The sequence below is a fragment of the Lycium barbarum genome, chromosome 9 (assembly GCF_019175385.1).
Source record: "Lycium barbarum isolate Lr01 chromosome 9, ASM1917538v2, whole genome shotgun sequence".
In the NCBI taxonomy this organism is placed as follows: Eukaryota; Viridiplantae; Streptophyta; class Magnoliopsida; order Solanales; family Solanaceae; genus Lycium; species Lycium barbarum.
The window spans coordinates 26,417,640-26,429,020 of NC_083345.1; the positions used below are offsets into that span (position 1 = coordinate 26,417,640).

Genomic DNA, 11,381 nt, shown 5'->3' on the forward strand with positions numbered 1-11,381 from the left:
TAATAAGACCCCCGCCAAGGTAAGATGTGTCGTAGCAACTTTAGTCAAAGTTCAGGGAGGTAATAGTGCCTTATCCAAGAAAATAATAATTACTATAAAAACGCTTGAAATATTCTACTCCATTTTTTTATGCATAATTAACAAAGGAATATTTAATTAAATATTAGGCACTATAAAAGTGCTAGAAATATTCTATACCATTTTCTCTTCACACAATTAATAGAAAGTAAGGAATATTTATTAAATAATTATAGTCACTATAAAAGTGCTAGAAATATTTTGCACCATTTTTTTGCTTCACATAGTTACCAGTGAATAGAAATATTTAATTAAATAATAGTCATTATGAAAGGGCTAGAAATAGCATTAGATAAACGCATCGTGATATTCTTCTAATAAAGAATATTAGAAGTTTTTGTTGGAGTCCCACATCGTGGATGAGTACTTGGTCTCCTTGTAATGGTGGTTGGTAGTAATGATTGTAAATGGTGGCTAGTGGCGGTGATGACTGATTGTAGTGATTGGTAGTTGTGGTGATTCTGGACGATGGTAGTTGATAATGGTGGGCAGCGGCGACGATAGTTGATAAAGCAGGCGATGACGATAATGATGAATGATGAAATAAATGCACTTAATGGTTAAGATATAAATTATTAAGATTCAGATCTAAAAAAATAAATGACCTTAATGACTGAAATTATCTATAATTAGGATTAAGATTAAGATCTTCACTAAGTGCAAACAAAGATAATAATAATCACTATAATAGCTAGAAATATTCTGCAACATTTTTTTCTTCACATAATTAACCAAAAGTAAGGAATATTTAATTAAATATTAGTCACTATGAAAGTGCTAGAAATATTCTACACCATTTTTCTCTTCACACAATTAATAGAAGTAAGGAATATTTATTAAATAATAGTAGTCACTATAAAAGTGCTAGAAATATTCTGCACCACTTTTTTCTTCACATAATTACCAGAGAATAAAAATATTTAATTACATAATAGTCATGGGCTAGAAATAGCCTGAATCATTTTCTTCACATAATTAACAGAGAGCAAGGAAATATTTAGTTAAATAATAGTCAATATAAAAGTGCTAGAATAATGTGTACGCTATATATACAATTGTAGTAGTGTATTGACATTGGACAATCCCATTGGATGACGTATAAGATACTTGAAAATAATATAACTACACAATAACCCTTTGCAGTGTCACTTAAAAAAAAAAAAACTGTAAAAGTTATGTTCAATTAACATAATTGTTGTTTATTTAGCAATGTATTGTCTCCTGGTGTATTTTCTTATCTACCCAGTCTATTGTTCCTGCTACTTATATTTTCATTTTTGCCTTGTTGTATGCAATTCATTTTCCTATCAACCTAAGGGTATGCATTTTTCTTCTCTTTGCATACACTATCAGGTATTTGTATCCTTGTTGTAATAGTGAGTGAGAATTAGCTGAATGCATCATCACGCCACCATATCCCTCAAACCTTCATCATCTAATTCTATAACCCACCATCACCATGCCTTATTATCTCCCATTTTCCAAAACCCTAGTTTTCTAATAATTCCCCCACTCTGTAGAAAGAAGAACCTTCGTTGTTGTTCAATTCGAGGCATTGAAATTCCTGTCACTAAACTCAACAACAATAATATTAATAATAGTAATGGGTCTACAAAATTGACAAGTATTAGTGCTGTAAAAGATGTTGATATTGCAACACTTGGTAATCTATGTGTGGATATTGTTCTTAATGTGCCTCAATTACCACCTAAGCCTTTACCCCAACGCCAAGCCTATATGGAACACCTATCCAAATCCCCACCTGATAAGGTCAGTCTTTCTTTTTTCAACTTTATTTGTTGCTTCTTGATTTTGCAATTTGAAATTATATGTTATAGTAGTGATGTATATATATATCTCTAGTCCTAATAACACCCCTGTAACCCCACCAAAATTGGCGACGCATAGTTGATGTTGATGCGAGTTATATATTATATAGTAGTGATAGTTGAAGAAAATGCTAAAACAACATACCTAGTGTAGTCCCACAAAGTGGGGTCTGGGGAAGGTAGAGTGTACACACACCTTACCCCTAACTTGGGAGGTAGAGAGGTTGTTTCCGATAGACCTTCGGCTCATAATAAAGCAATAATAAAGCAGGTTAAATAAGAAAAATGGACAATAACTGCAACACAACAATGCGCTAAGCAAAGAACAAGAGACAGTAAATAATAGCAGAAATCGAAGGACAAGGAACTAAAGGAAATACTATGACTACTAGTAAGGAAGAATAAGCGAGACAACGCTCTGCTACCTACTAACCATCTACCCTAATCTGTGTCCTCCACAACTTCCTATCTAAGGTCATGTCCTCGATAAGCGGCAATTGCGCCATGTCCTGTCTAATCACCTCTCCCCAATACTTCTTCGGCCTACCTCTACCTCTTCTGAAGCCATCCATAGCCAATCTCTCACACCTCTGCAATGGGGCATCCGCGCATCTCCTCTTCACATGCCCAAACTATCTCCGCCTCGCTTCCCGCATCTTGTCCTCCATCACGGCCACTCCCATCTTATCTCGGATATCTACATTCCGAATCCTATCTCTCCCAGTATAAGAAAATGCTAAAGCAATTATTGAAAAGTTTAATTAATAGAGAAAACATTTATCAAAGTTTAAAATTGAATAGTTTGAAGGGGAGCTTTGGAGCAACGGTAAAAGTTGTATCCGTGTGACCTATAGGTCACGGGTTCGAGCCATGGAAGGAAGCAGCCACTAATGCTTGTATTAAGGTAGACTGCCTACATCACACCCCTTGGGGTGCAGCCCTTCCCCGGACCCTGCTAATGCGGGATGATATGTGCACCGGACTGCCCTTTTTAAAAAAAAAAGATTGAATAGTTTATGTAATCAAATTCTGTTAGAAATGTCAAACATTTTGGATGTCGTGAAAGGAAAGAAGAATGAATTGGGATGGAAGGAGTACTATGACTCTCCTACTTATGCCACTTACCAAACGAATTTGACTGTATGGATTTTTGAAGAGGTGAAAAATTAATCAGTTTGTGTTGATGGTTGTTTTTGTAAGTTGTGAATACATAATTTTCCGTCGAGAAAACTATTAATTCTGTAAATACACGTTGTAGCTGCCAATAATTTTATCCACGATGACACTATTAAGTCGTTAACACTAGTTATTAGAGAATCAAAGGCTTTAGTAAAGCTTGTATGGAAATTTTGGCTCGAATATGGTTGAGATCCTTTGCATCTTAAATGATCGACCTAGATGATTAAGTCTATGCACCACATTTTGCACCCAAGGATGTGGCCTAGTGGTCACTGGCAGTGTTGTCAAAGGCGCGCTTAAGCCCTGAAGCGAGGCTCAAAACATGTTGAGCGCTTCACCTCGCTTTATGTGCGCTTCAGTGTCGTCATCAAGGCTCTAAGACATACTTTTCTTGAAATGTATGCCTCTCTTGAAGAGGTGACACTAGATGATTGATATTCACTTTATCGTGATGTTTTTACAATTTCTTTGTCAATATATTTGTTGTTCATGCTGTCATCAAAAAAAAATATTTGTTATTCATGCTTAATATTATTAGTCTTGGACTAAACATACATATATTTGTAAATTTGCACCATTGTGCTTTTTTTCACTAAAACCCACACTTTATTTGCGCTTTGGCGCTTAAAGCCCCAGCTAATCTTAGAGCTTTTTTGCGCTTTTCGCTTTTGATAACACTGGTCACTGGCCCGTACATCACTGTCATGAGAAAAGAAGGTCCGTGTACCACATTTTTGGTTAAATCCACTATTTAACAAAGTAAAAGGTGTGGCTTATATGCTTGGATGTCATCATCTTTGGAAGCCGCACGTTATCTTCAGTTGAATTAGCAGAATTCTGGGATAAAGGGTAATATCTTATTGACAACTCACTAGCTCTTGATATTTTGACCTACTTATGGTGTCTAGACATCTTGAATTAAATTGGAATGTAGAAATATTGGAAGCATCATCTATACACCAGCTTAGTGATGCTGAAGATGAGTGGTATTAGCACCCTGGCATTATCCTTTTATGTTATTTCCACATCGTTGTATCTCCATAACCATGCAAATTGATATCTTGATTATTTGACCCTGTTTCAGCGGTACTGGGAGGCAGGTGGAAACTGCAATGTGGCTATAGCAGCAGCAAGGCTTGGCCTTCACTGCATCTCCATTGGTCATGTAGGCGATGAGATCTACGGACGCTTCCTCATTGATGTGCTTAGTGATGAGGGTATTAGTATAGTTGGGATGAATCAGCAGAGTGAAGCACTTAATCTTTCAAGTTCTGACAATGAAACACTACTGTGTTGGGTGTTAGTGGACCCTTTGCAGAGACATGGTTTTTGCAGGTCCTTTTGATCTTGCTTTGTCCCATTTTCATTTCTTTTACTTCTTTTTTCACATCGCGCACAAAAGATCATAGTTTTTTTCTTTGTAAGATAAGGTAAACGAAAGGATCATAGTCTAACCTTTAAGGCGTTAATGTTTTCCAGTCATGCAGATTTTAGGGCAGATCCTGCATTCAGTTGGATGAGCAGTCTATCTACAGAAGTAAAGATGGCTATTAGAAAATCAAAGATCCTCTTTTGCAATGGTTATGACTTTGACGAGCTCTCCCCTAGCCTTCTTGAATCTGCTCTTGAGTATGCTGTTGAATCTGGTACATCTATCTTTTTTGACCCTGGACCACGAGGTAAGAGTCTTATCGCAGGAAGACCTGAAGAACAAAGAGCAATTGGCAAGTTGTTGAGGATGAGTGAAGTGCTTCTACTGACTTCCGATGAGGTTTGTATTTCATACTAGCAAAATTTCTTCAGTCACACTTGTGCCTTCTGCTATCCTACATCTCAATGTGTGTTTAAACCGATATAATTTGTTTGAAACTGAAACATAATTAGTTTCTCTGTATGCATTTTAATGTGTTAAATAATCCAGTTAAAATAGTTCTTCTGGTAGCTAAAATGTATCTCACTGACCATGTGATATTTGGCTAAGTTCTGTTATATACTGGAATCCGGAAATGCTGGTTGAAATTTTGGTCGATTGACAATATTGTGCAGCTCAGAGACAGCTAAATTTATGGTATAAATAAGTCATTTCCAGAAAGTTATACTTACTCCAGGCTTTGGAGCTTTTTGTATTTAAAGCCTTTTCTATAACTCTCTTTTCCTTTTGCATCATATCCTCTTCTTTCTTGAACTTTTTATATCCTCTTCTTTCTTGAACTTTTTTGTACAATTTCTGATTCCATCTTAATGTATTTTAAATCGTAAGTGCTAGTTTTTGACCCAAGGGTGAACATTTGACAATGGTAAGCGGGAATGCTATGTGTAAAGCTAGTTTTATCGCATTTAGACCTAAATCATCATTGACTTTTTTTACTTTTTCTCGTTGCTTTGTTGGAGAGAAGAATGGAGGGACAAAGACAAAAAAAAAAAAAAAAAAGAGGCATGACTTTCAGAGGTTCTAACAGGTCAAGAGAGAAAAAATTGGTGCACGGTGATATTGCCATTTCCCCTTGTCTATTCACAATTGCGTAGAGCATTATTTGTTTTGCAAGAAATAAAGAGGTTAAGGTGCAAACTGTGAAAAAATAAAGGATACTTATGATAGGGTTTGAAGCGCATAAGGGTTTCTATACTGGGGGTGCAAACGCGGAACTGGTTTATGACGTTCTCTTTCAAACTACTAAGACTGTATAGATGAAAACTATTTAAACATTCAAAAATAAAGAAAACCTAAAGAATTAATCACTGGGAATTGATTTATTCTTATGTTTGATCATTTTAAGGAAAGGACATTAGTTTCATTCATAAAATTTATCAATTCTCTAACAATTGTCTTTTAATATCTGGAGAATACCCAGCTTCCTCTCCACTCACCCACCCCTCAACAAAAAGATAAAGAAAGAAAAAAAGGAGAGATAAAATGATGAAAATAATTAGTAAAATACCTGATCTGTTTGGTGGTTTCCTGCTCCTCTTGCAAATTTGTCTCCTAGTAGCATAAACAACGCAGTTTAAGAGTTAAGATATGATTTCTTCACCAAAAAGAGTTTAAGATATGATCAAATTTGCGGCTGTCATCATTTATTTTCCTTTGTTTTCTCATTGAGAAACTCAGGTCGTCAAATACTGATTTGCTGCAACAGAAGTCTAGGTATGATGTGAGCTGTGTGACTAGCAGAAGGTAGCAATAGATTGTTGAAAGTGCGGAAAATAGGAAAGCAACTGTGAAAGGAAAGAGAAAGCTTGTATTGAATTGATTGTGAATAACATATACAACAGCTCCTTACAGGAGTTTAGGTTACATGAAATAAGTAAAATTTAGACCAAGTTTCCTAGTTTAGGAAACCTAAACAAGGAAAGTATAAGCTAAAGAAACTTTCCTAATTACTGAAATTCCTGATTTTGATATAACCATTAAGAATATTCCATACTATCGACCTATATGTACTCTTAACATATAATAATATTAATTGTCTTTACTTGCAACACGTGCCGTCAAACTCAAGGTGCTGAAACGATTCTGAGTCTGCAAACTTAAACTTGAAAGTCAAGTAGAGTATGTCGGAGGAAGTTAGTATTTACGGAACAGTGATCTGATTGTACAGTTGAAAATAGTGTCTAGAATTGAGCACCCGAAAACAAAGAGGAGCTGGAATTTTCTCTTCTGGAAACCGACTGGTAATTTGCACACAAAAGAAGTGCTTTTAGCAGCATTACACAGAATGGAATCTTTTTGTTTTTTGATTGGTTCAGAGAAAGGAATCTATTTTCAAACATCCAAAGAGGTACAGGGATGCGAATCTCCATGGCATCATTAGCATTCCTTGAAGTTGCAGCTGAGAATAATGAAAAAGGTCTTGTAACAATCACAGAAATTGAATTTGGATATGGACTTAATACTCAGACTCTGATATTGTAAAGAAAATGAAAAGAAGACTTTTGCGGGACAGCGACCAGAAATTTAATGTTAAAAGGACGGGCTCAACACCCACCTTCGTGTGTCATGAAGAAAAAGAAGCTGAGGAGTTTTGTGGATGTCTTCTGCTAGAACCATCATAAAAAGAAACAATAATAATTAACTTATAAAAAGAATGAGAACTTTGGTCTGGCCAATGACGCACAACACATGCTAGCAAGCAGAAGATGCTTAAATCTCTATTAAAATTGTAGAGACTGATACTGTGTGAAAAGAGAGCTTGTCTTGAATTGATTGTGATAAAAATATATAAGAGCTCCTTTTATGAGAGTTTAGATAACATGAAATAAGGAAAGTGAGACTGAGGTAAGTTTTCTACATAAGGAAGGTATAGGGCTCAACTTTTCCTAATTGCCAAAATTCCTAGATTATGACATAACCATTTAGAATACCTTTGACCTAGATATACTAAAAATTATAACTGTATTGATTTTCAACACAAACAATGCTCAATTACTTGATAAGCACTAATAATGGTACTAGAAATTTGGAAATAGATTGTTCAAAGTGGGAAAAATTCAAAGCCAATTGTCATACATTAAAAAAAAAAAAAAAAGAAAGAAAAGCCACTTATGTATCACCTATTTCAGTGGCGGATCGTAAGGGTAAACTTTGGTTCACGTGAACCGGTGGTCGTCCCTTTAAACTAGGTATGTTGTATACATAATTCTTACTATAATTTTTGTACTTCATATGCTGGTCCCCATGGTCTTATCTGAGAGGTGCACTGTTTGGGTAGCTACTTACCCAAAGGAGAAGGGATCGAAATCACTGATTTTGTTCCAGTAGCATTTCTTTTTCCTTTTTTCCCTTTCTTTTCTTTCTTTCATTTGTTTTCAGTTGCCAATTATAACCTATTATTAATTATTGTTTACTAGCTTTGTCTACCTAATCCAAAAAAAAAGAATATATTGTTTGCTTGCTAAGTTATTGTGATTGTATATCTTAGAAGTAGTAGTGATGTGAGAACTACATGCATCCCGTGTTTGTATCTACCAAATGAATATACGACACGTCTTCACATACACTATTATAACTAAATCGTAGTTAATGTGAGCCGAGGATCTTCCGAAAACAGCCTCCCTATCTTCCGAGATAGGGGTAAGGTCTGCGTACACTTTACCCTCCGCAGACCCCACATTGTGGGATTTCACTGGGTATGTTGTTGTAGTTATTTAATGCATACTAGTACCTTAATTATGCTAAATTTATATAGTTTAGTGTAAACACCGAGTGCAGATAAATTTTTACCGTAGTAGTGCACCCATCTTCGTGAAATTCTAGATCCGCCACTTACTTATTTCCTTGCAGTGCCATCTCCCCTTTCCACTTACATGTACATTTTTAGGTTAATAAGTCGGAAACGAAACAGGGAGGGAAGTGTGAGAGAAAGAAAAGAAGGTGAAAAGGGTTCTATCTTGGTAGGGTCTGGGTTGGTTGAGCCATGGATATAAGCATTATCCCTACTATGGTTTCTTGTAGTTGTAAAGTTGACCTCTTGAGCAACTGCAACGTGATATTCGAGCTAATGTGTTGGCTTTTTCCTTGTTGCTCTATCATAATGTAGCATAGTGGGTATCTTTGCTGAATTTATACTTCGTATATTTTGGTCATGTTGCTGAAATTGTGATATTTTCCTTTCCTCTAAATCAGTGGACGGTTTTATGATAGTAATTGCTTCTAGAGCATTGAGGATGTCCCCTCTCCCCTCTTTCCCTTTCTCCACTCTTTTATGTATGTTACTTATCTGAATCGTAATGTCTTCTCCAGGCTGCATCTTTAACTGGTATCAATGATCCAATTTTAGCGGGACAGGAATTGCTCAAGAATGGAGTTTGTACTAAGTGGGTAATTGTTAAGATGGGTCCGAAGGGTTCAATCTTAATCACCAAGTCGAGCATAACTTGTTCACCTGCTTTCAAGGTATCAATTTTCGTGGCTGATTGGAAATATTGTTTCTTGTAAATCAATTCATCTTCTTAATAGAAGTTTACTTGTTTTGTTCCCATTAGTTAGATTATCAGAAGTTTACTTGTTTTGTCCCGATTAGTTAGCTTATCCGCAAGAAATTTATGTTTTAATTTGGGTTCTCGTTCTTCATAGAACCCCCATTTGAGGGCAGGCAGTTTACTAATGACTAGACAACATTTCTGAATATTTAAGAAAATTGAAGCAACTTATGCTTTCTGAAATAATTACTTAAATTCATCTTCGTCTTCCCAGCAATCATGGGAACCATACAGTTCCTTAAAAAAATAAAAAAAAATCCTTTTAATAACTGAGAAATCTTTGAGGCCAGTAGCACACAGTTCGAAACTCGATTGATAATAGGTGTGGGCCATGGAAGTTACAGACCGTTTTAGATAATGCCAACATTCTCCCACTTGGTCCGTAAACTCTAATTCCATAAATGAAACATAATACATGAATCATGGTGATAATTCCTCTAGGTGCGAGTAGTATCTTCTATGTATCACTATGCATTATGCCTCTAAAGCTCTACCCCTTTGCCCTTCTCCACTAATGTACCAGGCTTTTGCTTGAGGCAGGGTTGGAACCTGTGATGTGGGTCTAATCTGTACATCATCATGCGTTGCGCTCTTACCACTAGACTAAAGCCCAAGGGCTTGTGGTTCCATAATTCCACCCCCCCCCCCACCCCCCACCCCCCCACCCCGGGGCTAAGTAGGAATCATGCATTTTCTATGAAGTGCATCTTTCATAAATTTGATTATAAATGTCAACAAATGTTTCCATCTATCTCAAAAAAAAAAGATTAACAAATGTTTATCCTCTCTGATGCTTGTATTCTGTCTGCCCATTGATTGTAACAGGTCAATATTATAGACACTGTGGGATGTGGAGATAGTTTTGTGGCTGCAGTTGCATTTGGCTTCATACATGACTTGCCTTTGAGTTATACATTAACCCTTGCAAATGCAGTGGGTGCTGCAACTGCTACGGGGTGTGGTGCTGGTAGAAATGTTGCCAGTTTGGGGAAAGTCCTGGAACTATTGAAGGAATCAAATCTGAATGAGGATGACAAGTTTTGGGATGAAATACTGAATGATAATGTGAACTCCCAGGATAAAACTGTAGTGTCAAAAATGGTCGTAAATGGTAACAGTCAGGTGAACCGTGTCTCCCTGCAAAAGGTGGTATCTGAAGTGTTGCCTAAGCTTGAATTTGCAACAGAGAAGGTTGTGGCTCCTTCAAATAGATGAACCATTCTTGGGATAAATAGATCTTGTAGATGTTACCGTCATTTTTGATTGATCGCGGCATATTCACCACCATGGAAAGAAATGCATGAAATGGAGGTGATCTAGCTTGCTCATTATGAGGTGCACAGTTGTATTACGGTTGCTGCCTTGCTGGTGGTCAAATTAACAGTTTTGGTGATAGAGTAAAATGTCCAGATATACTATTCATTGATCTGCTTGCATGCATGATAGAGGAATTGGCAGATAGATTGAGCATTAATGTTTGCGGGAAATTGCATGATCAGGCAGCCTGTGATTCTTGCTTGTTGACGTTTCTGATTGTTCCTACGTGCACACTTAAGAAGTTGTGCCTTGCTTCCTGTAATTTGATTCTTACAACATCCGGTACTGCCTGGAATATCAGGTTTAGTGTTCATTGAAGCACTCTGACATACAGAAGGAAAAATGGGTCATTTGTTTTACAATGGATGCCATGAGCCATATTTTTCTAGTGAAGGATGTTGTGTCGAAGAATTTTTGCAACATGAAGGCCATTATCACCATTTATGATCAATATATGGTTGGGCACTAAATTTGTGTCTCCCTGTCCATCCGATGCCCGTTGAGAGCAATTCAACTTTCATCATTTGTGCAGGATGAGTTAGTTCGCCATTGACCAAATGGGGGCAAGCGCATAGATAGCCGATTTGGTAACTCCTAATTAAGTCATGGCATAACTTAACATTTTGCAAGTCTAGTCAATTTAGATCTGACTACATGTGCGTTCGAAGTTGCAATATTCGGGTCCGATGTTACAAATTTTATTTCAAGTTTGGCATATTGCTTGTGGAAGCAAACTTTTAAACATGCAGCACGGTTGTTGGCATCACATTTGTTTCTATTAATCTTTGCTTTTCAGTAAATATGTTGGAGCTCACGCTGCAAAACAGGTTTTCATCATGCTGGTGAAAACAAAAAAAGAAGAAAAAGTAAAACACCACAAAACATGCAAGTTGACAAATGCCCGCTGCTAATATTGTTTCAATCATATTCATATCCTTGCTGCTTTTTGGCTGGTGTATCTGTTTGATTAAGGGTGACTCTCTTGTACCAGAATGAACT

General features: G+C 36.6%; 1 protein-coding gene across 1 annotated transcript; it reads left to right on the top strand.

Moving 5' to 3' along the window:
• Positions 1-1,247: 1,247 nt before the first annotated feature.
• Positions 1,248-11,326, top strand: LOC132610666 (probable fructokinase-4). The gene is made up of 5 exons (XM_060324994.1): positions 1,248-1,848; positions 4,171-4,421; positions 4,566-4,857; positions 8,827-8,979; positions 9,891-11,326. The coding sequence occupies exons 1-5, from the start codon at positions 1,474-1,476 to the stop codon at positions 10,278-10,280; spliced, it is 1,461 nt and encodes a 486-aa protein (XP_060180977.1). The 5' UTR covers positions 1,248-1,473; the 3' UTR covers positions 10,281-11,326.
• The last annotated feature ends 55 nt before the right edge of the window (positions 11,327-11,381 follow it).

What these genes read in the sequence shown, in the direction of transcription:
- LOC132610666 (XM_060324994.1), top strand. Translation starts at nt 1,474, where the DNA reads ATGCATCATCACGCCACCATATCCCTCAAACCTTCATCATCTAATTCT. An exon ending in CCAAATCCCCACCTGATAAG is followed by an intron (nt 1,849 to 4,170) that starts GTCAGTCTTTCT and finishes ACCCTGTTTCAG; the next exon opens with CGGTACTGGGAGGCAGGTGG. An exon ending in CAGAGACATGGTTTTTGCAG is followed by an intron (nt 4,422 to 4,565) that starts GTCCTTTTGATC and finishes AATGTTTTCCAG; the next exon opens with TCATGCAGATTTTAGGGCAG.